Genomic DNA, 26,740 nt, shown 5'->3' with positions numbered 1-26,740 from the left:
ATGGGGCTGAGTGAAGGAGAAGGACAAATGGCATGAGAGGCAGAGATAAACAGATAAAGGAAGGAGCGATAGAGGAGGAGGAGCAGAGAGGGAGAGTGACATCCTATTGATATACACAGAGGAAATATTATGAGGTGACAGAGACAGAGTTATAGAGCTGAAACCCCTGCTTCACAGGGGTATTAAGTGTCTCCATCCCTCTCTGCTTCTCTAAACACCTTGCCAACTCTCCCATCACAGCCATAAAACAGTTTGAAGTTCTCTTTGTTCTAGTTCTACGATGTTTCTGTCCTTTAAAGTCCTCCTCTCCTCTCCTCTCCTCTCCTCTCCTCTCCTCTCCTCTCCTCTCCTCTCCTCTCCTCTCCTCTCCTCTCCTCTCCTCTCCTCTCCCCACCCTCCTCTCCTCTGCTCCTCTCCTCTGCTCCTCTCCTCTCCTCTCCTCTCCTCTCCTCTCCTCTCTCTCCTCTCCTCTCCTCTCCTCTCCTCTCCTCTCCTCTCCTCTCCTCTCCTCCCTCCCTCCCTCTCCTCTCCTCTCCTCTCCTCTCCTCTCCTCTCCTCTCCTCTCCTCTCCTCTCCTCTCCTCTCCTCTCCTCTACCCTCTCCTCTCCCCTCTCCTCCTCTCCTCTCCTCTCCCCCCCCCTCCTCTCCTCTCCTCTCCTCTCCTCTCCTCTCCTCTCCTCTCCTCTCCTCTCCTCTCCTCTCCTCTCCTCTCCTCTCCTCTCCTCTCCTCTCCTCTACCCTCTCCTCTCCCCTCTCCTCTCCTCTCCCCACCCTCCTCTCCTCTGCTCCTCTCCTCTCCTCTCCTCTCCTCTCCTCTCCTCTCCTCTCCTCTCCTCTCCTCTCCTCTCCTCTCCTCTCCTCTCCTCTCTTCTCTTCTCTTCTCTCCTCTCCTCTCCTCTCCTCTCCTCTCCTCTCCTCTCCTCTCCTCTCCTCTCCTCTCCTCTGATTGGCTGGGGTTGGGTCACAGCCAAGTGGTAGAGGGTGGAGACGACACGGTCCTGGCACCGTGTGTGTGTGTTCCAAGGATCAGTTTTCTGTATACCGTCATCATGTGCCATTTGATAGGAGCCGTGATTGGTCATTCAAGACATATTTAGCTGTGGTCATCTTTCAAACACACACACACACACACACACACACACACACACACACACACACACACACACACACACACACACACACACACACACACACACACACACAGACAGGCGCGTCACAGGAAAGGAGTGGTGCTCTCTTGATTGTTTAGTTGCCCTTTCATATTTTTCTAATCTTGGGAAAATGAATGGAATAGAGTGGTAGGGGCAGGGGGTGGAGGGGAAGTGGAAAGTCAATCAAAGAAATGAAGGAAGGAAAAGAGTGAGTGAGAGAAAGCCAAATCAAAGTACAGTAACATTTACCGTACTTGCGATTAGCACCTAAATATAGACTAATAACAATAACTGAATAAAAAACACCTGGGCATAAACCTAGACTGTAGAACAACAACAGGTTAGACACTCTGGAGGATATGTGTAACAAGTTGTTATTCAAAGCAACAGTCCAACGTTTTGTGAATTATGCGTATTCACTTTCATGCAGTACGAGAGTAACATGAGAGGATTAATGTCAGATTAATAAGAGGCTCCAGTCGAGGGCCAGTTAGCTCAGTGTCATGACGGGAAACAGCCTGGCCTTGTGAAAATCCACCTACACCTGCACCTCTATGGTGTAAAACTCATTATATAACACGTTACATATGGAGTTTATTTGATCAAGATAAAAAACCAAAGTGTAAAGAAATACACTTTTGTAAGGAGGGTATTTGTGGGACTATTTCTTGGCTTTTACGCAGTGACCTCTTGCAGGAAGGAAATCTCTTTGGTTTTTGTAGGATTAAACAAACAAGATACTTTAGTGGAGTTCTACTGGAATTCTTAGAGTGACTTTTATTACTGTATTATGTCCAGTCTGCTAATGGGCAGCTTCATATTTACTGTACAGACATTATGGATCCATCAAACTCTCAGTGAGACAGGAAATAAACAGATGTCAGGCTGCTCCTTTAGGATTAACTCAACTCCTGTCCGTTTCAAACTTTTAAATTATATCTAATGAATGAAATCTTCTGACCATGTATGTTTTTTTTAAAATTAAATGAAAAAAGGCACACTTTATAATAAGTACACACTATTAAGCATTAGTTACGCATTAATAAATACGTAATTCTTCATTTATAAAGCATGAATACTCATTAGTATGTAGTTTATAAACACAATTAAAATAAATGAAGAATTCAGTATTTATTAATGCTTAACTAATGCTTAATAGTGTCTACTTATTATAAAGTGTGCCTTTTTTCATTTAATTTAAAAAAACATACATGGTCAGAAGATTTCATTCATTTGATATAATTTCAAAGTTGTAAACGGACAGGAGTTGAGTTCATCCTAAAGGAGCAGCCTGACATCTGTTTATTTCCTGTCTAAAAAATTAAACAGTTAATCTCTGCAGTCTATAATCAAGAGTGACTGATTGGAAATAGATTTATGTCGCTAAAACTCAAAGGAGAGTTTTGGTCTTTGACACAGCTGTTGCAAAAACAGTCTCATAGTACATTAGATTCTTGTGGTGGAGTTTTTGATGATATCACATGATCTTCATCTGGATGCAGTGTTTACACAGCTGTGATGCTCAAAATGTTATTCTTCTGAGCTCTTTCTCACTTCTCGTCCGTGGTGGCTTAAAAGCTGCAGGCTTAAAGATTCATTCTTGATTTCTCATTTAATAGCTGAGCAGTTGCATAAAAAGGTCACAATTTTATCATTATTTTTTGGCAGCAGCGGACCAGATGACTGGCACTGTGGTTGATGTGGATGGTGATAATGATTCAGTAATGTAAAACATCAGCAGTAATGGTTCCTATATCAAAGAGGGGAGAGTCAGCTTGTTCTGGGCCTGTTTGAACAAAGGGTGCAACGCAGCTTTTCTCAGCTGGAAAAAAACTCCCATCAGCTACCTGCGTCTGTAATCCACGGCCGAGTGCAGCAAGTTCACATCGGTTTCCAGAAGAGATGTGGGAGTGCATTCTGGGAAGTGTAGGAGAAAGCAATAACTGAGGCAGAAGTCCATGAGGCAGGCTGAGGGATAGTTCTTCGCTCCACACAAACAGTAAATTAGAAATAAATTACAGCACTTTTTCACAACATGACTACCGGAGCCCTCTCACCCAGACTCATTTGTAGCCGTAATGAACCTGCAGTGGAGTCTGCAGTGATAAATGAAGCTTTGCACCGAGAGATGAATGGAGCGCTGCAGCTGCCATGACTAGCTAAATATTACACACTGAAACACACAGATACACACACGCTAACTGAGCAGAAGGCCGGAATATGTTAGGAATGTGCTCTCGGTGATGACCGACCTTCACATGGACACACTCGTGCGCACACACAAACTGTGCGCTCCAATACATGGCTATGTGAAAAAACACACATCACACGCTGACACATTTGTTCTTGTCTTGGGTGAAGATTTGCTCATGAGGAATTGCTCACACTTCTGTGTCACTATCTAATGTGCGCCGACTTACAAGGCTTTTCCCACACACATGTACACACACACACACACACACACACACACACACATAGACACACACATAGACACACACACCCTATCTTGCTCAACAGGTCAGGATGTTTCACAAGTCGGGACCTGCATGTCGAGGATATGCCTGTGTGCTTATTGCTGCATCTGTGTGCGTTAGTGGGTGCATTGAACATTAGTCTGTGAGAAAATGTTAACTGTCAAACACACACACACACACACACACACACACACACACACACACACAGACGGCAGTCAAAGTTGTAGTCTCATTACTGTGGTCTCCAAGGAGTCACTATGGCAATAGCAGAATGAAACCACGGCCTGTGGGAGAGGAGGTGCGTGTGTGCGTCTGCGTGTGTGTGTGTCTGTCTGTGTGTGAGTGTGTGTCCTTCAGACCCAGAAGCAGTTTATTCCCCCAGGAAGTAAGTAACTCTCCGTAGGCCAATCAAAGTACAAAGTTTGAGACAGAGTTTAATCCTATTGGTCCAATTCTTCTGACCTTTGTTACTCGCAGCCAATCCCCAGGGGAGCAGAGTGCCTGCTGGGGGATGACATCACAACCAGAGTGAAATAATGAAAGAAGGAATGAGGAAGATGTGAATTTCAGCGCTTAAGCCAAGGACAGTGACTTTATGAGTTTGCATTTGTTGTTGTTTGGAAAGGAAGTATGGGTAGGACATGATAAAACATGTTTGACAAATGTACAAACAGACTTTGATAAAGAAAAACAGGAAGAATGACACAAACATTTAATGTTGTTTTCATTAATGAAACATCTTGTGATGCATGAAAAATATATATTTAAGTTACAAAATATAAAATTTGGCCTACAAATGCATCAAATTGTAGAGCAAAGCCACCCAAAGATGGAGAGGAGGATGAGGATGAGAGAAAGTGGAAGATGAGTGATATGGATGCAGTACGACAGCTCAGGGAATGAGTGCAGGGCTAAACAAATATTTACAGTGCACCCTCCTCTGTGTTTATGGCTGGGTTTATGACTGCACTCTCCACCTCCTGTCGCTGTCTTCATCTTTACAGCACTGTCCTTCAGGTGTGTGTGTGCGTGTGTGAGTTTGGGGTTGTTTGCATGTGTGGACATGCAGTCGTGTATTTTTGTTGCAGCATCAGCCATCCAGATTAGCTCCACAGATATGTCTAAGTGTGTGTGTGCGTGCTCAAGAGAGTTCTTCTCTTTAAATATCAGCTATTTCTGTCTGTTTTCAACTGTCTCACACACACAAACACACACACATAGAGTTCATGTGTCAGTGGTTGTGTTTTATGTCTAGAGAAGCAGAGAAGTCCGATAAAAGATAAATAAAAGAGGATTTAATGGAGGGAGGAGAGAGGCTAGACGGAGCATAAGCTTTTAGCCCAAGGAATTAATTTCAACACAGACAAGTTTTTATTCAAGGTTTTCTTCTTTTGCTCGTTCATCTTAAAACAGATTTTGCCAGTGTGTTCTGCTTCTCACACAAAAAACAGCAGAGAATAATCACCATAAAACCAGCGTGTCACACCACAGTGCTCTCACCTCATAAGATCTGTTCATTTTTCATGTAAATGTAGCAGCTCCGTGAGGCCGATGCCAGCACAGTGTTGCTCTCAGCTACATTTTAATGCTAGCAGTAGCAAACCTGCATACTGCTCACTTGATAAGTGAAAATCCAAGCATTAGCATTAAATGTCATCTGTACTGTACAAAAAACCATCATCAACAGGTGAATAACCCTAACCCTGTGCATGGTGATGATGCTAACCTGTTTAGCAGGTATTAAATAATGATCGTGTGTTGAATATCTCACTTAATGACTTCCTGTACACATTAGGCTGGTGCAGGACATTTTTAGTTTTGTTTCATCCCTAACAACTGCATTGTCTTTTAAAGGGATGGTTCAACATTTTGCAGAGACTGCTTGCCAGAAAACTGCCCTCGACAGGAACGTGCATCAGCTGTTTTGCATGAATTTGCCGCGAAAACAACTCCATCTCGTAACGTTCTGTTATTATCTCATAGCGTGGTGAATGAGCAGGTCACAACTTGTCCACTAGAGCATTTTGGAGTTGTTGGATTGTGTATTTGATGAGTTTGATGAGGGAAACCAAGAAATTCCATGAGCCTCCGTAGCGTAGCTCTGAGCAGCTCACGGCTCTGCTCCGCCATTCTAAAAACAGCTTGCACTGACAATTAAAGGTAACGAACCGGGGTGGTGTTTAGCTCAGTTGGTAGAGCACCCGCCCCATGTGTTGAGTCTGTAGTCCACACTGCCTGCGGCCCCGGTTCGAATCCAGTGTCGAGCGGCCCTGTCCTGCGTGTCATTCCCCCCCTTCTCTGCCTTCCCATTTCCTGTCTCTCTCAACTGTCCTATCAAATAAAGGCATGGAAAGCCAAAAAATATACTTAAAAAAAAGAAAAGAAAAAAAAAAAAGGTAACAACCCTACTCCTAAAACTACAGGGATTATGACAATGGGCCAATTTGCCAAAATGTTGAACTATCCCTTGAACCTACTGTTTGTACATAGGTTTTTTTTTGTTTTTTTTTACAAAGGAAATGACCCACACTCCCCCAGGCATAACTCTCACTCCTCTTTCCTCTTTCCTGTGCTGTAAGCAGTGACATGAATATCATGGAATAATATCTTTATTATTTAGCAATTACTGAAGCTGAAACTGATCTTCTCTTCTCCTCAACAAGTGATGACATCTGTTGACATCTGTGTTTTAGGAGGTGGAGACTCTGGACATCAGCAACATCAGGGACACCAGAACAGGAAAGTACGCCAAACAACCAAAGGTTAGTAATGTATGTGTGTGTGTGTGTGTGTGTGTGTGTGTGTGTGTGTGTGTGTGTGTGTGTGTGTGTGTGTGTGAGAGAGAGAAAAAAAGAAGCTGTCACCTCCTGCTGTTGATAACTTTGTCCTCTGACCGGCAATGTGATGCTCAAGTGTGACTGTCACCAAAAGATGTGTGTGTGTTCCCTATGTGTGTGTGTTTCCTCTCTCAGCTGATGGTACAAAGGTGACAAAGTGCTAATGAGGCTGCTGACAGATGGACTGTCAGACAGGAAGTGATATAACCAGTGACTGTTGGTGAAGAAGCCCTTGTGTAAGAGTGTAGAAGTGGCCGACGGGGACACTGATATAAAGCTTTGTATTATGCTGAACTGTTCAAACAGGGATGTGTTGACATAATGGAGGTGTTCTGATTCACTGGGTGAAAGAAATAACAAAGTGCTCTCACATTATCGCTTTAATCACATTCCATCGATCTCTAACTAGAATAATAATCATTACGATTTAGTTTTTCTTTCATCAGCATTAAACGAATAGAAGCCTTTTATTATGTATCACAGACTGCCTGTCATTCAGGGGTGTTGTGTGAAAAGTGAATTTTATGGCTGTTATGCGGTGTTGAAATGTGACTTTAAGACTGCTGAGTCATGTTAAAATGTTAAAGCTTCTGTGTATTGACGATGGATCATGAAAAGTTATGTGGGCTCTACGGCGTTCTTCAGCTCAGTGTGATGGTTGTGCACCTCCACCGCTCTCATTGTTTAAAGCCGCAGCTGAACAGAAAAGCTCTCATAAACTGACTGCATGCTACCAGCCCAGCACTTAATGTGCAGCAGACAGACACTGGCGACGAGCTAGTGAAGATAGTGAAACATTTAGTAGCTTATGATCCAGATGTTTCCCTCAGCAGCTGGTACAGATCAGAATGAATACTGGAATAAATCCATCAGACTGGCAGAGTGAATTTCTCATGTTGATTTTTATTTGCTGGCTGTGTAAATTAGCAACTGTTGGTTAACAAGTTCACCATATCAGCCTTTGTAATATAATGTGTCATCACTGTTGACTTGCTGACCTTTAAGAGATAGTTCAACATTTTGCTATGAGATAATAACGGAACGTTACGTGACGTGGTGCTGCTGATAGGAACGCGCATCAGCTGTTTTGCATGAATTTATCTCGAAAACAACTGTCTTCCGTTATTATCTCATAGCGTGGTGAATGTGCAGGTCACAACTTGTCCACCAGAGCGTTTTGGAGTTGTTGGATTGCGTATTTGATGAGTTTGATGAGGGAAACCAAGAAATCCCATGAGCCTCCGTAGCGTAGCTCTGAGCAGCTCACGGCTCTGCTCCGCCGTTCTAAAAATAGCTTGCACCGACAATTAAAGGTAACAAACCTACTCCCAAAACTATAGGGATTATGGCAATGGGCCAGTTTGCCAAAATGTTGAATTATCCCTTTAAGTCACTCTGGAAAACAGTCTTACAGGGACTGTTTCTTATTTCTTACATGAAAAGTAGTTTCAACAATATTGTTCATAGGTGGCTCTGTGTTTTATCTTCACTGACAGAGCGGCAGGTGTCTGCTGACGATGTCTTTTTCTTGTTATTTTGGGTAAACAGATCCTTTAAACTCTCGCCTGCTGTTTAATGACTCTGTACATTTTGTACACTGCTCTGGCAGTCGTCCATGTTAATTTATGTAATTGAAATGAAAGAGAGACCTGATAGAGAGGGTGTGATGGAGAGAATGCATAATTGATAGGGAGCCATTGAGTGTTCAAGTGAGTTGGTGGCAGAGAGGGAGAGTCGTCTAAAAGGGAGGAGAGAGTCGTTTGGTTAATTAGATCAGAGTGCTACACCACATGCATCACATTTACTGTTCTCAGGAGACAGAGAGATGGGCGAAGATCGGATGTAGGATGAAGGATGTTGGATGTGTATGCACCAGTCAAACCAGGTTAAGGTCAATGTGTTGTGTTTGTCATTTTTAAATTCAATGTAATAACGTGTCCCAAAGAGTGCATAAGAACACCAGTGTGTGTGTGTGTGTGTGTGTGTGTGTGTGTGTGTGTAAGGATCCCAAGCTGCGGGACGTGCTGGGCTTCGGAAAGGGCGACAGTGTAGAAGGGAAGATGGTAACTGTCGTCCATGGCAACGACCTGGTCAACATCTCCTTCCTCAACTTCCAGGCCATGCAGGAAGACACAGCCAAGGTAACCATGGAAACCACTGTCCTATAGCCTGCTCAAATAAATTTTATAATATTTCTTCCCTTTTCCCTTCCTTCTTTTCCTCCATCCGTCCTTCCTTCCTTCCTTCCTTTCATGTCCTCTCTGCCTCCGCCCCCCTCCTTTAGTTGACTCTCTTTCCTCAGGCCATATGCTGATTACTTCATTTACGATGTTGACACAGAGGCGTGCATGTTTAGGAGTTGTAAAGAGGGATTATTTCCTTTGAGTGTGTGTGTGTGTGTTGTATACTGTATATAGAAACTGTTTCACTTAGTTTTGAGATGGGACGAACAGTCAAACAAGCCTGTTTTATCTTCTTGTTCCTGTCTGTGTGTGTGTGTGTGTGTGTGTGTGTGTGTGTGTGTGTGTGTGTGTGTGTGTGTGTTTCCAGACTTGGACAGATGAGCTGTTCACTTTGGCCACAAACATACTTTCCCAGAATGCATCACGGAACACCTTCCTCCAGAAAGCGTAAGACGCTGTGTGTCTTATCTTGACACTAGGCAGCTGTAGATTCAGGATCAGTATTTTTATAAACTCTCTCTCTGTCTCTCGGTCTGTTTCAGATACACGAGGTTAAAGCTGCAGGTGAACCAGGACGGGAAGATTCCAGTGAAGAAGTGAGAAACACAGACCGACCGCTTTTTAAACTCTATGCACAATCATAAACACCAGCTCCCTTCACTTCTTCTTTCTTTTCCTCTTCTCTGTCTCTCTTCCACTTTCTCTACAAATTACCTCTAGTTTATCTCTGCTCGCTGCCGGACACTTAGTACTCACTCATGTAAACCTCATCCGCTCAGACTCCTCTGACCTGATTTTTCATGATGAGGACGATAACCTCAGCACGACGGCGCTCTCTTGAACTCTTCTTGTTATCTCTCTGTCTTTCAGTATTCTCAAGATGTTTTCAGATAAGAAGAGAGTGGAGACGGCCCTGGAGCAGTGCGGTCTCGTCAATAACAGGGTAATCATCAAAAACAATCACTGACCACAGAGCTACTCAAGATATGTGTACTGTATGTGTGTGTGTGTGTGTTGTGTTGGCTCATTCGTGACAACAACAGGTCAAACTCAACTCAGAGTCTCTCACTCCAAGGGTGTTACAAAGCATTCCTCACATGCCTCTGCAAGAAAGCTACGGAAAAAAAACATTGTTCTCTCCTGCAGGACAGAAACCTTAAATGTGCTAATTTATGTTTTAATTAACAGACAACGAGAGGCACAAGTTTTTTATTTCACACTTTTGTACTCGTCAGAGGCGCTGGTTATCTTTGGACTGACTGAGGCTAACTCTGTGCTGCGCTAAGCTGACTGCCTGCAGTTTCATCATCACTGTACAGACATGAATGTGGCATCAATATCCTCATCTTCAAGAAAGTAAAAGGGTGTTTTCCATAATCCAGTCCTTCAACGCTTCTCTGTGACACTAGCTGCGTTTCCATTACAGATTTTCGCAAAATAAAAGCGATATTTCTGAAACTTCGAAAAAGTGCAATTGCTATTTGCGGGTGTTTCCATTGAAAGGTATTTTGCGAATGAGCCGTGATGCGTCTTGCGTTTCTATGGTGACGGCACAGCGATCTCAGCTGCCTACAGCTGTTGCTGTTATTGTTTTTAACAAAGACAAAAACAGCGCTTGATTACTGAAAGGCAAAGCCCGTGTGGCGCTGCAGCGGCCACAAATAAGGACGCACTCACACGGGCCAGTTGTTCCGTGCTGAAGCTCTAATGCCCCCTCCTCTGTCCCCCGCTGGCCCGCACTCACACCACCTCCAACCCAAGCTGCTCAAGCACGGTTGCCTCCGTTGATGTAGAGGGACTATTTGTTTACCAACACGGCGGATGTGCGCTTTACTGCAGAAAGAACGGCTTTTTAAACACCAGCGGTGATGAGGCGCTGATGGTTGTGTGTGTCCACACACCCGTACTGGTTTATGTGACTTAAGGTGACATGTCGGCGCAGGAGGGAGTGGGAACGTGGATGCGAGCCAATCTCCTTCAACCATGCACGGAAAAGGAGAATGATAGGAAAGGTTTTTCTAATTTAATGAGAAACGATGCCCAGGTCAGCAATGCATGACAATAAACATGTGGTTCATTTGTCCCCTCAAGTTACATAAACCTACACAGCGTGGACACACACAACTCCGGTGACGCCGGTGACGTGTAGAAAAGCGAAAAAAGTGTTTCCATTACACTTTTGCGATACACGTTTGTATCGATACGTCTCAAAAACCACCTCATGAGAGCGCAAAAACTTTTTTGCGATATTTGAGAGTTTTTTCGAAATGTAGGTGTTTCCATTACCAGTTTTTAATTTCGATATTTAGGTTTTGCGCATTTCAAGGGGTAATGGAAACGCACCTACTGAGAATGCATTGCAAGAAAAAGCCATTGAGAAAACAAGCAGAGAAGTCATTATGTTTAGATTAAAGTTATGCATGAGTTGCTAAAGTAGTGAGAAGTAATGGAAACAAGAAGCCACAAGAAAAGAGTTGAAATAAGTAACTTAAAAACAATTGAAACAATTAGTATAAGCTAGATTTAAGATAAAACAAAGTAACGGTGGTGATGTAAGAAAGACCTTAAAATCTGTTCAACTGGAACAACAGATGGGCTCATCTGATAGGGCAGTAGGATTTAAGACAAACTTATCTCCCCTGCTATCTGGCCTCGCAAATACTTTTCTCCAGGTTTGATTAACCGTCAACACAGGTCACATGCTTTGGCCATCAGGAAAAGTTAGTAAGTTTCAGCCATGGTTCAAGCTGAAACTCTTGCAGGCTGAATTTAATTAGTTTTAACCAAGAGTTGTGACTTCCCACTGTGGTTTATACTGTAGCTACATTCACTCTTTCAAACCTGAGTCCAGTTGTTTTCTGTTCAATTTCTGCATTGTCCTCATTCACCTCACTGCTCATGTCTGCAGTGTAAGGTACCACAGGCCTGTGGTTTGGTAGGTACAACAAGGTTTCTTGTGTTTTGATCAGTGCGTACAGTCTTTCCTAAAAATCAGTTTGGAGTCACAAGACATTTCTTTTAGAATCAGAGACCAGATTGTGCAAACTGCACCGTCAGCATTTCCCCATGTGTCGTTCCCCTCCTGCGCCCCCTGCTGGTCACTTAGATGAAGACAGCCAGTGGTGACAGGAGCCACCAGGAGCCACAACCATAACAATGTTATCAACGTGTGTTTATCTTCAGCCTATAGAGTTTACAGTTGTACAGTTTAGGATAATGTCTTTTTTATTTTTTTAAACTTCCAGTGGGAGTGAGCTGAGTGTCAGGGTGAATGTGGAGGCAGATGGCTGCTGACAGGCTGACTGACTGTTAACAGGATCATAGTGTCTCTGCAGCTCTGATGCCTCTGTGAGTCAGTGCAGCGACCCCTGCACAGCCCCACGGAGACTTTAAATCTGTAAATCTACCAAAAACCGTGCAGTCTATGAAAGAAGACAGGAAATGGCAGCGATACGCCTCACTTGTTTTTTGAGGAAATCCAACAATAAAGCAGGAGTTTAATGTCTTTGGGAGCAGCAGTGGAGACTTGAATCATTTTCACAGACCCAGTGGAGTTTTTGATCCTACATGTACATGTGTTAAACTTTGCATTGTATCCTCAGTTTGGCCGTTTTCTCTCCCCTCTCATTGTCTTTGTACGTGACCCCTCTACGTTCTCTTCCTGCAGTCAGAGGGAATAAAGCCAGATGATTTCACGTGGGAGGGTTTCCTGAAGTTTCTCGACAGTCTCTGCCTCCGGCCCGAGATACAAAGCATCTTTGAGGAAAGGTATGTGACGCTTGGAGAAACATGTCCTGTCATTTTCTATTTATGTTTATTCCCTTTCCCTTTTTCCCAGTGTAACATTTCCCCCTCCACCTTAAATCCTTTCAGGATCAGTTTCATATACAGTGACTTCACACACACACACAACACATGCTCTTTTCCCTCCACTTCTCTCTTTGCTCCAGCGGCTCAAAGAGGAAGCCGTTCATCTCCCTGGACCAGCTGATGGACTTCATCAACCGCAGGCAGCGAGACTCCAGACTGAACGAGGTGCTGTACCCCCCGCTGAAGAGAGAGCAGGTCCGACAGATCATGGAGAAATATGAGACCAACACGAGCCAGCTGGAGAGAGGTTAGCAACCGTGCACGTACCTGGGAGTGTGTACGTTTTGCTTAACGTTATCATTCTATTTACATTTCAGACATTTATATCCTCATATTCAGAGCCGTGTAAAACATGTGGATTTGATTTCACTGAATTATTGCTGAGAAGGAGAATCAGTCTCTTGTGCTTTTGCTTTTATCGTGATTTTAAAGGATCTCCCAGTTCTCTCTTTTTCAATTTCCAATTGAATTTCTTGGAATTTGTTTAATTAATGGTACTCTTATAATTAAAAACAAATATACATCATTCTTCCTAATGTTTTTTGGAAGTTTTCCAAGTAATAAAACAAATGGATTTTTATTCAAAGCGTTGCCAAAGATATTTCACAGAATCTTCTCAAAAACCACCCAGTTCTCTCTAAGGAAGTGACCAGGAAGTCATATTGCTGAACCACATAACAGAGACCCGAGACTAATGAAACAATGCCATTTTGCTTCTGTAGATAACAGTAATTTTACTGTGTCACCTTGTAGATTGTATCTGTTTGTCCTAAAGCAAGCTTTTCAACAGCAGCACTGCTTAGATAATTATAGGTTTATTATAGGTGCCATTAAATTCTTGACTTTTATTACAGCAAAGTGGAGCACAGGTCCTGTTCTTCTAAAACTGGAGGCCACAGACGGTCTCAGGCTGTTGTAAAACATCCACAACCTAAGAATCGTTTGCATGTTTTGCTGTGGTCATCTTGGGGGAAAAATGAAACCATGGCAACTGTAGGTAGCTCTGCAAGGGCGCTGTTAAGCCAAAATCTGTAAGACGATCCACTATCCAGTGCACAGAGTGTTCAGCCCTATACTGGAGCTGACCTCTGAGTTCGTTGACGTCTGTCCTAAAAACAGAAGCCTTTTGCCGTTATGGGCAGTTTACCGTTAGATCAGATGACGTAAATTCAGTTTATCGTCTTCCAGTTCTTGCCCTTCACAATCAAATCAGTCATTCGGCTGATGGATGCTGGTCAGAACAATTAAACCAGCTGTCAGAGAGCGGTTTGACTGTTTTATGATTAAAGTATATGAGCTCTGTCCTCTCCATCTCTCCTCCAGACCAGATCAGTTTACAGGCCTTCAGTCGGTACCTGGGAGGAGAGGAAAACGGCATCGTGCCCCCAGAGAGGCTGGACCTCATCGACGACATGAACCAACCGCTGTCTCACTACTTTATTAACTCTTCACACAACACATACCTCACAGGTGAATAGCGTTTTAATAGTTATTTCGAACATGTAAAACAAAATAAGGCACAATTTCAATTTGTTCCTTCATGTGTAAATAACATAAACAAGTTGAAGAACCAAAAACAACAAAAAAACACAGAAACATAATCATACATATTCCAAAAGGAGTGAGAAGAAACTGTGCTTATTGAATCACACCCCTTTTCCACAAATCATAAATAAATCGATTGTGTTGTGAAATTGCATTTAATTTCATTGTTAGAAAAAAAGAGAAAATGAAAAAATAATAAGTATTTGTAGTTCAGTTTTTTATTTGAACACCATCTTCCATATTTTTGTCCTTTATTTTGAAATGCTCCATGTTTAGACATTGCATTCACACAACACATATCTGCACACACTGGTATAAAGTTTTGTACTTAATCTTTTGTATCTAAACAGCTTGTTCCCTCCTGTGTGTGTGTGTGTGTGTGTGTGTGTGTGTGTGTGTGTGTGTTGTCAGTGGGTCAGCTGACTGGTCTGTCGTCGGTGGAGATGTACAGACAGGTGCTCCTGACCGGCTGTCGCTGTGTGGAGCTGGACTGCTGGAAGGGCCGACCACAGGACGAGGAGCCCTACATCACCCACGGTTTCACCATGACCACTGAGATCCCCTTCAAGGTTGGAGCCACTGTGTTTTCATAGCTTGATTGGGTTGAGTTTGATTAATCATAAGAACCATATAAAAATCACCGATTCATAAAGGTTTCTACATCGTATCTTTATGCCCACTCTGAAAAATGTACTTGATAGTTTATTGACTTTTTTATACGCATTAAAAAATCCCTGACAAGGAATTTCTCCCACTCCAGTAGTTGAAAATCAATACGGAAATTTGCAGTGTACAGAAATACTGGAGGCAGCGAACGCAGACTGTACTGAAACAAAAAGTATTTTGGTTTTATTCAAACAATTACATTTTCACTCCCCACAACACCTTGTTTTCGCCTGGACAAGTGAAAGTTTGCTGGTAATTAAAGCACTAAGAGTTGTTGTGAGGAGTGAGATGTATCCAACAACCGGAGGACACTGAAGAACCGGGTTCAGATGTTACTCATGCGTGTCCTACTTTCCCCGACTGCAGGAAGTGATTGAAGCGATAGCAGAGAGTGCTTTCAAGACCTCACCATACCCCGTCATCCTTTCCTTCGAAAACCACGTAGATTCGTAAGTAACGAGAGTTGTGAGAGCGTTGGTCCTTATATGGATTTGTTCCAGTCTTGTGCATTTTCAGATTTAATCAGTAACTAACCCACATGTCTTGTCCAATCAGGGCCAAGCAGCAGGCCAAGATGGCAGAGTACTGCAGGACCATCTTTGGAGATGCTCTGCTCATTGATCCACTGGAGAAATATCCAGTAAGACTGATCACCACACGGATCCTGTGTTATCCTTCACTTTCAATATACGTTTATTCACATATCTACTGCCACTGTGTGGTAGTACTGTACTAAAATATTTCATTTTGATTCACACAGCTTTCCCTCAAGGAATTACTCACTAATCTGCTTTTACGCCACTGTCACAGTGTTAATCAACCCGCCACCATTAAATCAAATGCAGATTAGTTCATGAACACAATTGTGATACAGTGTTTCACCACAAAACACAAAATAAAATGCTTGAAATAAAAAGGTGATCAAAATGTAGCTCGGCCTTGACCCGGACCAGAGGTCACAGCACTGACCCAGTTTATTACAGAGGAGCAGAGCAGATGACAGACATGTGACAACACATACTATATATGGTAGAGTTGGAGCTTGTAAGTTGCAGTTAGATGCTGTTGTTTCAGGAGTCATGCACGATCATGTGTGGGCGAGTGGGATGACTTTTAAACTAAACACAATCATTCACAGTTTTTATAAAAACAGCGACGTGGTTGTTGATTTCTGTCTGAATTTGGGTTGTGTTTATTTAGACTCAAGAAACACTGCGGCTCTGTGAGTCCTGTGATGTCGCAGCATTAAATTTGGATAATATGCTGTGGCTGCTTGTCTGCACATCCACTGTGACGTAGATCACAGGGCCTCATGATTACTTGTAGTCCAAAACAAGCTATTCATCCCAGTTAGTCCAATGTTTTTTCTCCTATGTTAAATATAGTTTCTGAAATTCCTGTCGTGTCAGAGGAGAGTTGCTGACCATCTCTGCTGCATTAGATCTGATTTATTATGTTCTGTTTCTAAAATGTTTATTCATAGTTTCCTTTTTTCTACGTGGCTTTAGCTGGTCCCAGGTCAGCTGCTCCCATCACCTCAGGAGATGCTGGGGAAGATTCTCATAAAAAACAAGAAGAAGCACCACCACCACCGACCCTCGAGTGGCGGCAGCATACGACGTAGAGAGCTGGAGGAGCAGTCGTCACCTCACAACGGTAAAACCAGCTTCTGTTTGCAGGAATGAGAAGCTGTGGTTGTTTTCCTATATATACTGTAACTACTACACATCGATGTCCTGTGTCTGTTAGATTGTCCTCTGACAGACGGGGAGGGGAGCCAGCTCCTGTCCAACGGGGAGGAGAAGCTGGCTGAGAGGATGGCCAAAGACTCTGAGCCGCGCAAGTCCCTCGGTGGGTTGAAGAAGAAGAGTGAGTGGATGATTTAGAGAGGCTGCGTGTCCGTGGCTGAGTTTGTGTAATCTGTTTGTGTCACGTCCATCCAGGTGGCGAGGGAGAGAGCGAGGAAGACGAGGAGGACGAACCGGTGACGGACCTGAAAAAGCCGAACACCGATGAGGTAAGAGCCACCGGGAGCAGCAGCGGTGGTGGTGTTTGATTGGCTAAAGGGCTGATTGATGGATCAGTGGTATGTGCCTCCCTCAGGGTACGGCCAGCAGTGAGGTGAACGCCACGGAGGAGATGTCAACTCTCGTCAACTACATCGAACCGGTCAAATTCAAGACCTTCGAGGTGGCAAACAGTAAGTGTGTGAGGGAAACGCCTTATTAGCTTTAATGACTCTCATATGTAGCTCATTAGTGGGGCAGGTCGGCTGTGTGGACTCATTTATGGTTGATTATCAGTCTTGTCACACAGCCGTGTCGCACATAAATGATCCTAATCAATCTCTGTACCTGGGATAGTTTTGCCTGTCAATTTTTTTCCATGTTTTTGTAATCACATTTTCCCGTCCACCAGAGAGGAGAAAGTTCTTTGAGATGTCGTCATTTGTGGAAACCAAAGGCATGGACACCCTGAAGAGCTCACCTATCGAGTTTGTGGAGTATCCTTTGGAGGCTTATAATCCAGTGAAAACATGAGAGATTCCCAGAGCAGAAAAAACAAAAACAGCAAAGTCTTGACTTCTGACCTAAAGATCAGGAGTAGAGATTCTTTTTATCTGCTGCAGTTTACAACTCAAAGAAACAGTGTGGACACACATCCACCACCTTACAGGGTTATTCCTTAACACAACTCCTCTAGGTACAATAAGAACCAGCTGAGCCGAATCTACCCCAAAGGTACGAGGGTGGACAGCTCCAATTACATGCCGCAGCTCTTCTGGAACGTCGGCTGCCAGATGGTGGCGCTTAACTTTCAGACTCTTGGTAAGTCCTGTTATTTTATTCTCAGACATAAAGGAAGGAGACAGGCTTAGAAGTACAGAGTACAGCTTTAAATATTCACAGGACCATTTAAATGTTTATGTTAGCTATAAATATTCCACTTGTCCAGGCTTTTTCTTATGTTTTCAGATCACTCCCATATAACATAAATGATTCTCCCATTTTCATTTTTAAATTGCTTTTAAATTTAGTATCTGATTGAATACCAAGAAGCATAAACAAGGTCATTAAAATGAAAAGTCTGGCTCTCTAAAGCTGGTAGATGTTGTGGTAAATAATGATAATATAATGTCCCCTTAGTCTTGTAAATAATTTAACTCATGTATATCTCTAAATTCATCCATCCCTCATTTTTATTGGCATTCCTTTACCCTGGCTTTATCTCATTCTCTCTCTGTCTCTCTCAGACCTTCCCATGCAGCTAAACATGGGGGTGTTTGAGTACAACGGGCGAAGTGGCTACCTGCTGAAGCCAGAGTTCATGAGAAGGACGGACAAACACTTTGACCCTTTTACAGAGAACATAGTGGACGGGATAGTCGCCAATACAGTAAAGATCAGGGTAAGAACACAATGTTAAACTGTGCGTTTAAAGGGGTTGTTTGTAAAAAATTTCCCCCATTAACACGTGCTGTTAAAATGCCACCAGGTGATCTCAGGCCAGTTCCTGACAGACAAAAAGGTCGGTGTGTATGTGGAAGTGGACATATTTGGACTTCCTGCTGACACAAAGAGGAAGTACAGAACCAAAACATCCAATGGGAACTCGCTGGACCCCGTGTGGGATGATGAAATGTTTGTCTTCAATAAGGTAACTGTCTTTCTCACATCACTCTCTGTTGTTAAATGGACATAAGTCTGGTGTGAACATCACCACCCTGTCTGTCTGTCTGTCTCCAGGTGGTCCTCCCCACCCTGGCCTCTCTGAGGATAGCAGTGTTTGAAGAAAACGGCAAGTTCATTGGACACCGCATCCTGCCTGTGTCAGCCATTAGACCTGGTCAGTACACACACACACGTTAACACACTTCAAAGTCCACACATTTAAAGAGGTCCATTTGTTTCCTTTAAGTTGAATAAGAACCAAGTCTTGCTCTGAAGCGCCACATATCTGCGCTCTGCTGCCACCTCCATTCATTCACATGCTGCTGTAGCCTCTGCTGCCCGCCGCCTCTCTGCAGCAGTCATTTATTTATGAGTTTACTCCTTCCTTCCAGGCTACCACTACATCAACCTGAAGACGGAGCTCAACCAGCCCCTGCTCCTGCCATCCCTGCTGGTTTGCACTGAGGCTCAGGACTACATCCCCAACGAACACCAGGGTAAGAACACCACAACAACAACAAGCCTGTGCAGCTCTACACAACTCAACACAACCCACATAGGCCACATGACTTAACCCTGGCCTGATGTACTGTAGACTCATAAACCAGTGGTTTCTCAAAGGAGGTTAAATCGAAAGCAACTGGACTTAGTTTTTGTAGAGGAAGACGTTTCATCTCTCATCCAAGAGGCTTCATCAGTTCATGTAGCATCTGACCAGGCTGGGACTGGTCCAACTAACTGGTGTGGAGACTCACTATTTAACCTCTTGTGTGGGCGTTCACAAGGGTGATGATGTCACTGTTCCCTTTTGTCGTTTAGTTTATTTTAGTTTATTATTACGGGACAGTGTACAATACCATTAATCGAGAACAGAGAAGAGATGGTTGTACCAGATTTAGCCACTAGGGCTAATTTCCATCTGTAGTCCCAACAAAGGTTGTGACTGTCTTTGGTGGAAAGTTGGTTTCGACTTCGTTAGTGCACTATTGTGTTATAACGACAGTTGTTGGAGTCACTTGCCACTTGTGAACAGCTGTTGTTCTGAGAAATATGCATATGTTGCCACAAACAGAGGGAAACAGCTAGCCTCTGTCCATTGGTTTCAAAATCCACCAGCCACTTCCTCTAAAGCTCACTAATTAAAGGGATACTTCACCCAAAATCAATATTTCACCAATTTTCTACTCACCGTCATGCCAAGGAAGGGTTTGGAGAACTTTCAGAGTCATCAAAACACTTTTGGAGTTCCAGGGGGGGTCCGGCTGGCAAGTAACGGATTTTCATATAATAGTGGCGGATAGTGCTCAGTTTTGAATCCAAACAAAACAAAACACACACTCGCATCTCGCAGCAAATCTCAACATCAACAGAGCAGTATGGAGGTATTTGGATGTTTCATAGTGTGTGTTTTGGATATATGAAAATCCATTGCCAGCCAGACCCCCCTGGAACTCCAAAAGCATTTTGATGTTTGACTCCAAAAGTTTTCCAAACCCTTCCTTGGCATGACGGTAAGTAGATGATTGGTAAATTATCGATTTTGGGTGAAGTATTCCTTTAACACTACAAATCTATGCTGATTAATACAAATAAAATGTGTGTAAGAGACGTACGGGCTTCAACAACCAGCAGCAGGTCAGCATTCAGATATTTTAAATCTCACATGGTAAATAACTTTCACTTTGTGATATTAGAGCTGGTTAACACTTGAAGACTTGATACTGGCTCTGACAGGCTCAGGCTTCTCTGGATGGGACTCTGGTCTTTATTGAGTGAACTCTGTCTGAAACATGAACCCGGTGGTTTCCATGACGTTAAGCTTCTCCTGGTTCTGTTTTGTGTCTGTTTATTCTCAGAGTACGCGGAGGCTCTGACCAACCCCATCAAGCATATCAGTCAGCTGCACAAGAGAGAGACACAGCTGGCTGTTCTCCTGGAGGACAACAGTGAGGTAAGTCACATCTGTGACCCAAACTCTTCCCACACCCCCCCGTATTTTAAAATATCTTCTTCCCACTGAGTCGGTAGTAATTTACAATGTGTGTCTGATGCTTTTGCCGCAGCCTTGCCCCGACCAGGCCAAAGATGGAGAGACCAGGAGAGAAAGTGCAGATGCAGGAGTTCGATTTCCCCCCGTCTTCCCCAACACCGCTCCCTGCTCATTGGATGACAGTGAGATGAAGTTACCTCCACCAGGTAGAGACATCCACAAGCAAAACGCTGCCACAAACGCCCTTGTCTGTCATTTGTCTGCATTAATCCTCACTATTCTACAGCAGCGTATCATCAGACGCTCTCTAGCAACACTTCATTTACTGGGCTAGCTTGTGTTAGCACTGTGTATGCTAACTCCCATCATCTGTGGTGGGTTGCTAGTTTGGTAACAGATCAAGTTTATCTCTGCCTACTGTACACATGAACAGGATGTTTGGACCAAACTCCTGCAAGGAGCTGGAGTGTTTAGCTAATGTGATGTTCACATGCATGTGCGTGTGTTTACTGCACAAAGATCCATTGCATTGCATTAAAAAAATGCAATGATTTTGTGGAGGTTTTGAGAAGGTTTTCCATCCGTCCATTTCATGCTCACTGTCTCTGTGCTTCTCCTGTATTTCTTTCCATTTGTGTTTAGCACCAAGTCCCAAAGAGGACCTGATAGCCACTGTTCTGACAGGTAAGGTCGTCCCAGCCCATCTGTTTCCACAGAGAGGAGTGAAGTCATTTGAGCTACATGTATAAAATTTCCTTTAAGTTGGACGAGCCAGAAGTGGCTGATCTCTGTCTGTCTGTCTGTCCGCCCGTCTCTCAGATGTCCCGGTCGACTCTATAGAGCAGCTGAAGCAGCAGAAGGGCTACATGAAGCTGCTGAAGAAACAAAGCAAAGAACTCAAAGAGCTGCGCAAGAAACACCTCAAGAAGGTACACACGCTGGTGGATGCCTAGCTAAACATTAAAAGCCATATTTATTTATGGAAGTTCCTCCTTAAAAAGAGACAAGAAAATGTTCTCTTTAGATGTAAAAAATGTGCTTTCTTTTGTATGTGTGCTACTAAACATATTTTTTGCTTGTGTGTGGGTGTGTGAGTGCAGGTGTGGCATCTGAGTAAGGAGCAGAAGAATCGGAGCAGCCAGCTTCAATCTGACACCCAGAGGAAACGCAGTCAGATGGAGAAACATCTCAAACGTAGCATCAAGAAAAAGTAAGGATGGGTGGATGTATGGGGGAGGGTAATGAGGGAAGACAAATGCTCAGAAATATCAGGAGGAAGGGAGGAAGAAAAGAGGGAATTATCTAATAAAATACATAAATAGATGAAGATGATGATGGATGAAAATGAGTGGGTTTATTAATGGGAGATGGAAGCTGGAGTAAAGGCCACTGGAAAGACTTGAGGAGAAGAAAAGTTAATGACGGGGTCGTTTTGGAGTTGCACCTGGCCTCATTATCTCTGTGTTTGTGTGTGTTTGTGTGCTCAGTGAACCCCATGAGCCAGTGCAGCGTGAGCTGACGGCGTTGGACCAGGAGCTGGAGAAGCAGACGGTCCAGCTGAGGGAGTGGCAGATGAAGGAACTTCTGAAACTTCGACAAAAGCTTCACTCGCTGGAGAGAGAGAGGAAACAAACACACCTACAGGAGGTAACAGCACCGCACGTCACACACCTGTGAAGGTGACACTCGGAACAACATTTGGCTTCCTCCTATGAATACTTAAAATACACACTGACATTGAGGCAGAGTTCATCTCTAACTGACCTCCAAGAAACTTTGCAGCCCCTCCGTCGGCTACATGTGTCCAGTGATTTGCTGACAGGTGGTGGTCTGCTGTGGTCTGTTTTCAGGCCTTCCAGAAGTTAAAGGAGACGGCGCATGAATGCCAAGCAGCTCAGCTGAAGAAGCTCCGGGATCTGTGTGAGAAGTAAGTGTGGCTGTTTTCACCTTGCAGAAGTTTGGAAACTGATTTTATGCCTTTAGTTATTATTAGTTTATGGCACAGTCACCCTCTATAGCAGTGCTTCCCAACCTTTTTTGGCTTGTGTCCCCATTTTGACATCACAAATTTCAATTTTTTTGAGAAAGTGAAAGTATAGAATACAGTTGTTTAAGATTGTGTGTGTGGTGTTTTTAATCATAATTTCAAAAGGAATAATAATTACGGTAGTTAAAAAATAAATTATCAGTAATTTTACTAGACATTTCAGGCGACCCCATTTGAATTCCAGGCGACCCCACATGGGGTCCCAACCCCAAGGTTGAAAAACACTGCTCTATAGATTTTAAACAGTTTGTAATAACATCCATAAATCTAAAATATTTCTCCAAGTCTTGCTCTTTGTTTGGGACGTCATGCTGGTGTGTGACTGTGTCTGCAGGGAGAAGAAGGAGCTCCAGAAGATCCTGGACAGGAAGCGACAGAACAGCATCAGCGAAGCCAAGACCCACGACAAAGACAAGGCTGACATGTAATGATTTGTCTGTGTTTGTTTTGCGTTGCTGCGCAGACCTTGACATGATGACTGGCTGATTTGTGGGGGTCACACCTGACTTTCCTCTTTTCTCTTCATCTTCTTGTCTCACTGCAGGGAGCAGAATGAGATCAACAGGAAGCATATTCACGAGTCTGTGGCCTTACTCCGTGGGGTAAGAGCTCACACTAGCGCTCACACTCTTATCACCAGCAGTACTTGAGAACGTCCATTTATCTACTTAAAGCAGATATCAGTGGAATGTTTTTGTTAATATAAGTCCTAAATAGTCCTATTTTCCGTCAGCAATCACTTACATGAAGTATTTCAGCCTAAACACGAGTCTCTCCGTCACTCTGCTCTGCTGTAACCCGAGGAGAAAATTTTCCTTGTGGGATACAAGTGTTATCCAATGAGGGGAGAGAACGGCATGAAGGGCTGTGTGTGCAGCCAAGGGATGCGCGTGAATGTGGTGAAGTAGCACGAGGACCAATTGATGCCTGACAAGGGCGGGGGCTGCTAACTCATGGTGCGTTCAAGGAAACTCGTACTTTGTGTTTTTCCTTCCTGTGAAGTCATACCAGTTCGATCTGGTACGAGTTCACGGGTCGGAAGTTACGAGTGGCCGTTATAGGGAACTTTCACAGACAACAGGACGGTAAAAACACGAGCTACGGGTTACCTGGAACGCTACCAAGTCGTAGTTGTGACTTGAAGCTGTAACTTACGGTTTCAAAAGCCTGCCTTGAACACAGCATTAGCCGAAACGGCCGTGCCACTGATATCTGCTTTAATAGTAGATTTTTCTGCTGTTGTCATCAACTTTACTACCGTCTTCTCACACATTATCATCCATCCCCTTTCTCTCTTACTTTCCTATCTTTTTCCTCCTAATCCTTCCTTCCTTCATCCTTACATTGTCTGTTTTTTGCTGTGTTCACTCTTACCTTTCTATCTATTATCTGCCATCGGTTTCTTTCTTCACCCATTTTTTCCTTTCCTCCCACTTAAACTCATCTCTCCATCCTAAACCCTCCTCTCCTCTTTCGTTTCCTCTCACTGCAGCTGGAGGAGGCTCAGAGCAGGAGGCAGGAGAAGCTGATGCTGAGGCAGCGGGAGATCCTGCAGCACATAGATGAGGAGCTTCCTCTGGTGAGACAACACACACTGACTCATACAAACTAACCCATTCAAGGGCAGAAGATGTTGTGTTGTACTCATGTCTGCCCCGAGGGCAAAACAGGGTCCTGTTGAACTCGCTGCCCTCCTGTACAGAGGAGCAGGCCGCTGTAGCCACATGCAGCGCCTGGGATGGGAGCTAGATGGATGCTCTACTTGGAAATGAAAGACAATAGGTTCTTGTTAATTCAGTTGATGAGCCATGATGGTGCAGTTAGTGCTGTTAGGCTGTAATTAATGATTTAATTACAGCCTTACCGCACCAAATTGCAGTAGAAAAAACCCATTTTTTATCTGTATTATTATTATTGAGGCTGTGTGGTCATTACTTTACTGCGGGGCTACAATAATCAGTGTGTTTTACACAGTGTAAAACAGAGGTACAGATTACTGCAGGTGTGTGTTTTTGTAGGGCAAACCAAACACTCTCATCCTCCCAGTTCTGTCCAGTAATAGCCAGTAAGATTTTTATTAATTGGCTGGAAATTCAATTCACAGCAACAAAACAAACAAAAGGAAATGACACATCAAGACATATGTTGGTAACCAACCATAACTGGGGCCGGAGGTAGAAAAATGCTAGCTACAGTAATGTCTTAGTCATTGTTATGTTCTACTAATAAAGAAATTAGAATATATAAGAATAAAACAAAAAGAAACAACAGCAGAGTGTCACTAACTGCTTCAAATGAAGTAATTGAAGAGCAGGAATTAAAAACATATCTGTTCTGACCTCTTAGATGAGTGGATTGATACTTTGCTGCTTTTACCACTCTCACATCTGAATTAAAAAAAAGCCAACTTACACACAGCTCTTGTGTTTGGTGTGCAGCTGCAGTCTAAGCTGGAGAGGGAACTGGAAGAGGAGCATCAGCGACTACCGGAGGAAATCTGCCAGCACCTGCAGCTGGAGCTCCAGAACAAAGGTCTCCGCAAAGACGCCCTGTTCTCGCCCTTCTCCAACCACAGCAGCTCCAGCCCCAGCTCGGGCTCGGGCCCGCCGTCCAACTGCTCCACGCCCTCCTACCCTTCATCGCCCAATCGGAGCGCCTGGAACAGGAGCACGGACAATAGCATTGCCTCACTGGCTGATTCCACGTCCTCGTCCACTCCCGTCCTATCGGAGGCAGAGATGTCGTTCAGTTAAAATTATTACTTGTAAAAAGGAAAAAACAAACATTCAACAGGGGTCTATAATGATTAATATGTGGGATAGTAATGATATAGATTATTAACTAATTTTATTCCTTTTTTTTTATTACAGACTGTTTTTGTTCATGTCTACAGAGCTATATTATTTTTTATTTTGCAGTTTTTGTCAGATGACACATGATGATTTCATGAGAATCATAACCAAACATTTGTTTTTACTTTTTTTTTTTGTTTTTTTTACATTCTCTCATCCTTCCAAAACCTTTTTCTTTCCATCTTTTCCGTTTTGGTCTGGTCAGTAAGCTTTGCAACAATTTTGCGGCACCTCCAGCTTTACATCCTCACTAAATTGTTTTGTAACAGCTTTTACTTCCTTTTGACACAACAATTGAAACTGTAGAGAGCAACAGGGTCAGAATGCCTCTGTGTAGAATAACTAGTAACATAGATACTGTAATCCTCACAGGAGGAACTCTAGGCCTCAGCCTATAGAGGAGCCTGTGTGCTACAGTCAGTGTCATCTTCTCTACCTACACATGTATGTCCCAGGCATCAGTGTCAAGAGGGAATGTGGAGGGAAAGAGTTTTTAATTGGATTTTTTAGTTTTAACTGTAATGTCAGTAGCTGACCAGTGAGTGGCACTGCAGCCTTAGTGTTTTTTGTCCAGTTCTGGGTTTGAGCTGCCCATTCATGTAGCCTGTCTATATTCATGCAATAACACACACAAACACACACCGATGCACATGTACACACACAGAGAGAGACACACACACACACTTTATCGGTTCAGAAGTCAAAGCCCTTTAAAATCCTCTTCCCATTCAATCTGCCCCCTGTTTGAAAAGTAGAAAACACACAAACACAACCTTCAGGAAAGAGCCACATTCATTTCGCAAACATCTCCATCCTGTGTGTGTGTGTGTGTGTGTGTGTGTGTGTGTGTGTCAAGAAGTTAATCTCTTGATGTGACATCTGCTTTTGGTGGCTAAATGGAAACTGCTCACTGTGTGTACGTGTGTGCATCTATTCCCATGTGTGTTGGTGCAGATATTTTGCTACATGTAGCAGCAAACCAGTGGTTGAGACAGTTTTTACATAGTGGTTAGAGATTTGATGTTTTAATTTTTAAAAAAACAAAACAGAACTTTTAGTTTAAATCTCCATTTAAAGCAACTGAACCAGAGTTGTCTTTACTTTTCTAATTGAAGCATCAATTTGATCAATGATCATTGGTGTATGGGTGTGTTGCTGGGTCTACAGTTTTCTGATGCTCTAACTTCCTCCTCTATTACTATTACTGCCTGTTCTCTATCACTGCCTTTATGTGGAGTTGGCCTCTTGTTTCCGTAATTGTTAACAGACATAGGAAAACAACAACTCATGTACATGTTATTTTAGGGTCAGTATGCCCTTTGAACTAACCCACACAGCCAGATACTGAATGTTGCATTTTGGTGCACTAACTAAACGGTACTTTACATTTAAAACCTGTGGTTTTTGTCTCCATCAAAGCTTCTTTGCTATTTTTTTTGTTTCTTTTTTCTTTT

At 43.3% G+C, this 26,740-nt stretch overlaps 1 protein-coding gene across 1 annotated transcript in view; it reads left to right on the top strand.

Moving 5' to 3' along the window:
- The window catches only part of plcb3 (phospholipase C, beta 3 (phosphatidylinositol-specific)), a 54,794-nt gene extending 28,462 nt beyond the window's left edge, over positions 1 to 26,332 (top strand). Inside the window, exons 3-34 of the mRNA XM_085760213.1 lie at positions 6,319 to 6,387; positions 8,466 to 8,603; positions 9,013 to 9,092; positions 9,188 to 9,241; positions 9,516 to 9,588; positions 12,313 to 12,413; positions 12,596 to 12,762; positions 13,839 to 13,985; positions 14,472 to 14,629; positions 15,093 to 15,175; positions 15,282 to 15,366; positions 16,235 to 16,382; positions 16,476 to 16,577; positions 16,670 to 16,743; positions 16,830 to 16,926; positions 17,145 to 17,229; positions 17,430 to 17,554; positions 17,980 to 18,134; positions 18,222 to 18,383; positions 18,473 to 18,572; positions 18,790 to 18,894; positions 20,254 to 20,348; positions 20,461 to 20,593; positions 21,030 to 21,071; positions 21,207 to 21,316; positions 21,488 to 21,597; positions 21,875 to 22,034; positions 22,238 to 22,314; positions 22,769 to 22,858; positions 22,979 to 23,036; positions 23,927 to 24,013; positions 24,873 to 26,332. Coding sequence (XP_085616339.1) covers positions 6,319 to 6,387; positions 8,466 to 8,603; positions 9,013 to 9,092; positions 9,188 to 9,241; positions 9,516 to 9,588; positions 12,313 to 12,413; positions 12,596 to 12,762; positions 13,839 to 13,985; positions 14,472 to 14,629; positions 15,093 to 15,175; positions 15,282 to 15,366; positions 16,235 to 16,382; positions 16,476 to 16,577; positions 16,670 to 16,743; positions 16,830 to 16,926; positions 17,145 to 17,229; positions 17,430 to 17,554; positions 17,980 to 18,134; positions 18,222 to 18,383; positions 18,473 to 18,572; positions 18,790 to 18,894; positions 20,254 to 20,348; positions 20,461 to 20,593; positions 21,030 to 21,071; positions 21,207 to 21,316; positions 21,488 to 21,597; positions 21,875 to 22,034; positions 22,238 to 22,314; positions 22,769 to 22,858; positions 22,979 to 23,036; positions 23,927 to 24,013; positions 24,873 to 25,187 — 3,585 coding nt within the window. The 3' untranslated portion in view covers positions 25,188 to 26,332. The remainder of the gene's footprint in view (positions 1 to 6,318; positions 6,388 to 8,465; positions 8,604 to 9,012; positions 9,093 to 9,187; positions 9,242 to 9,515; positions 9,589 to 12,312; positions 12,414 to 12,595; positions 12,763 to 13,838; positions 13,986 to 14,471; positions 14,630 to 15,092; positions 15,176 to 15,281; positions 15,367 to 16,234; positions 16,383 to 16,475; positions 16,578 to 16,669; positions 16,744 to 16,829; positions 16,927 to 17,144; positions 17,230 to 17,429; positions 17,555 to 17,979; positions 18,135 to 18,221; positions 18,384 to 18,472; positions 18,573 to 18,789; positions 18,895 to 20,253; positions 20,349 to 20,460; positions 20,594 to 21,029; positions 21,072 to 21,206; positions 21,317 to 21,487; positions 21,598 to 21,874; positions 22,035 to 22,237; positions 22,315 to 22,768; positions 22,859 to 22,978; positions 23,037 to 23,926; positions 24,014 to 24,872) is intronic.
- The last annotated feature ends 408 nt before the right edge of the window (positions 26,333 to 26,740 follow it).

The sequence above is a fragment of the Trachurus japonicus genome, chromosome 18, assembly GCF_045865225.1.
Source record: "Trachurus japonicus isolate A0001 chromosome 18, Traja_1.0".
In the NCBI taxonomy this organism is placed as follows: Eukaryota; Metazoa; Chordata; class Actinopteri; order Carangiformes; family Carangidae; genus Trachurus; species Trachurus japonicus.
The sequence above is the reverse complement of the archived record's forward strand: the minus strand, read 5'-3'. Positions and strand labels throughout refer to the sequence as shown.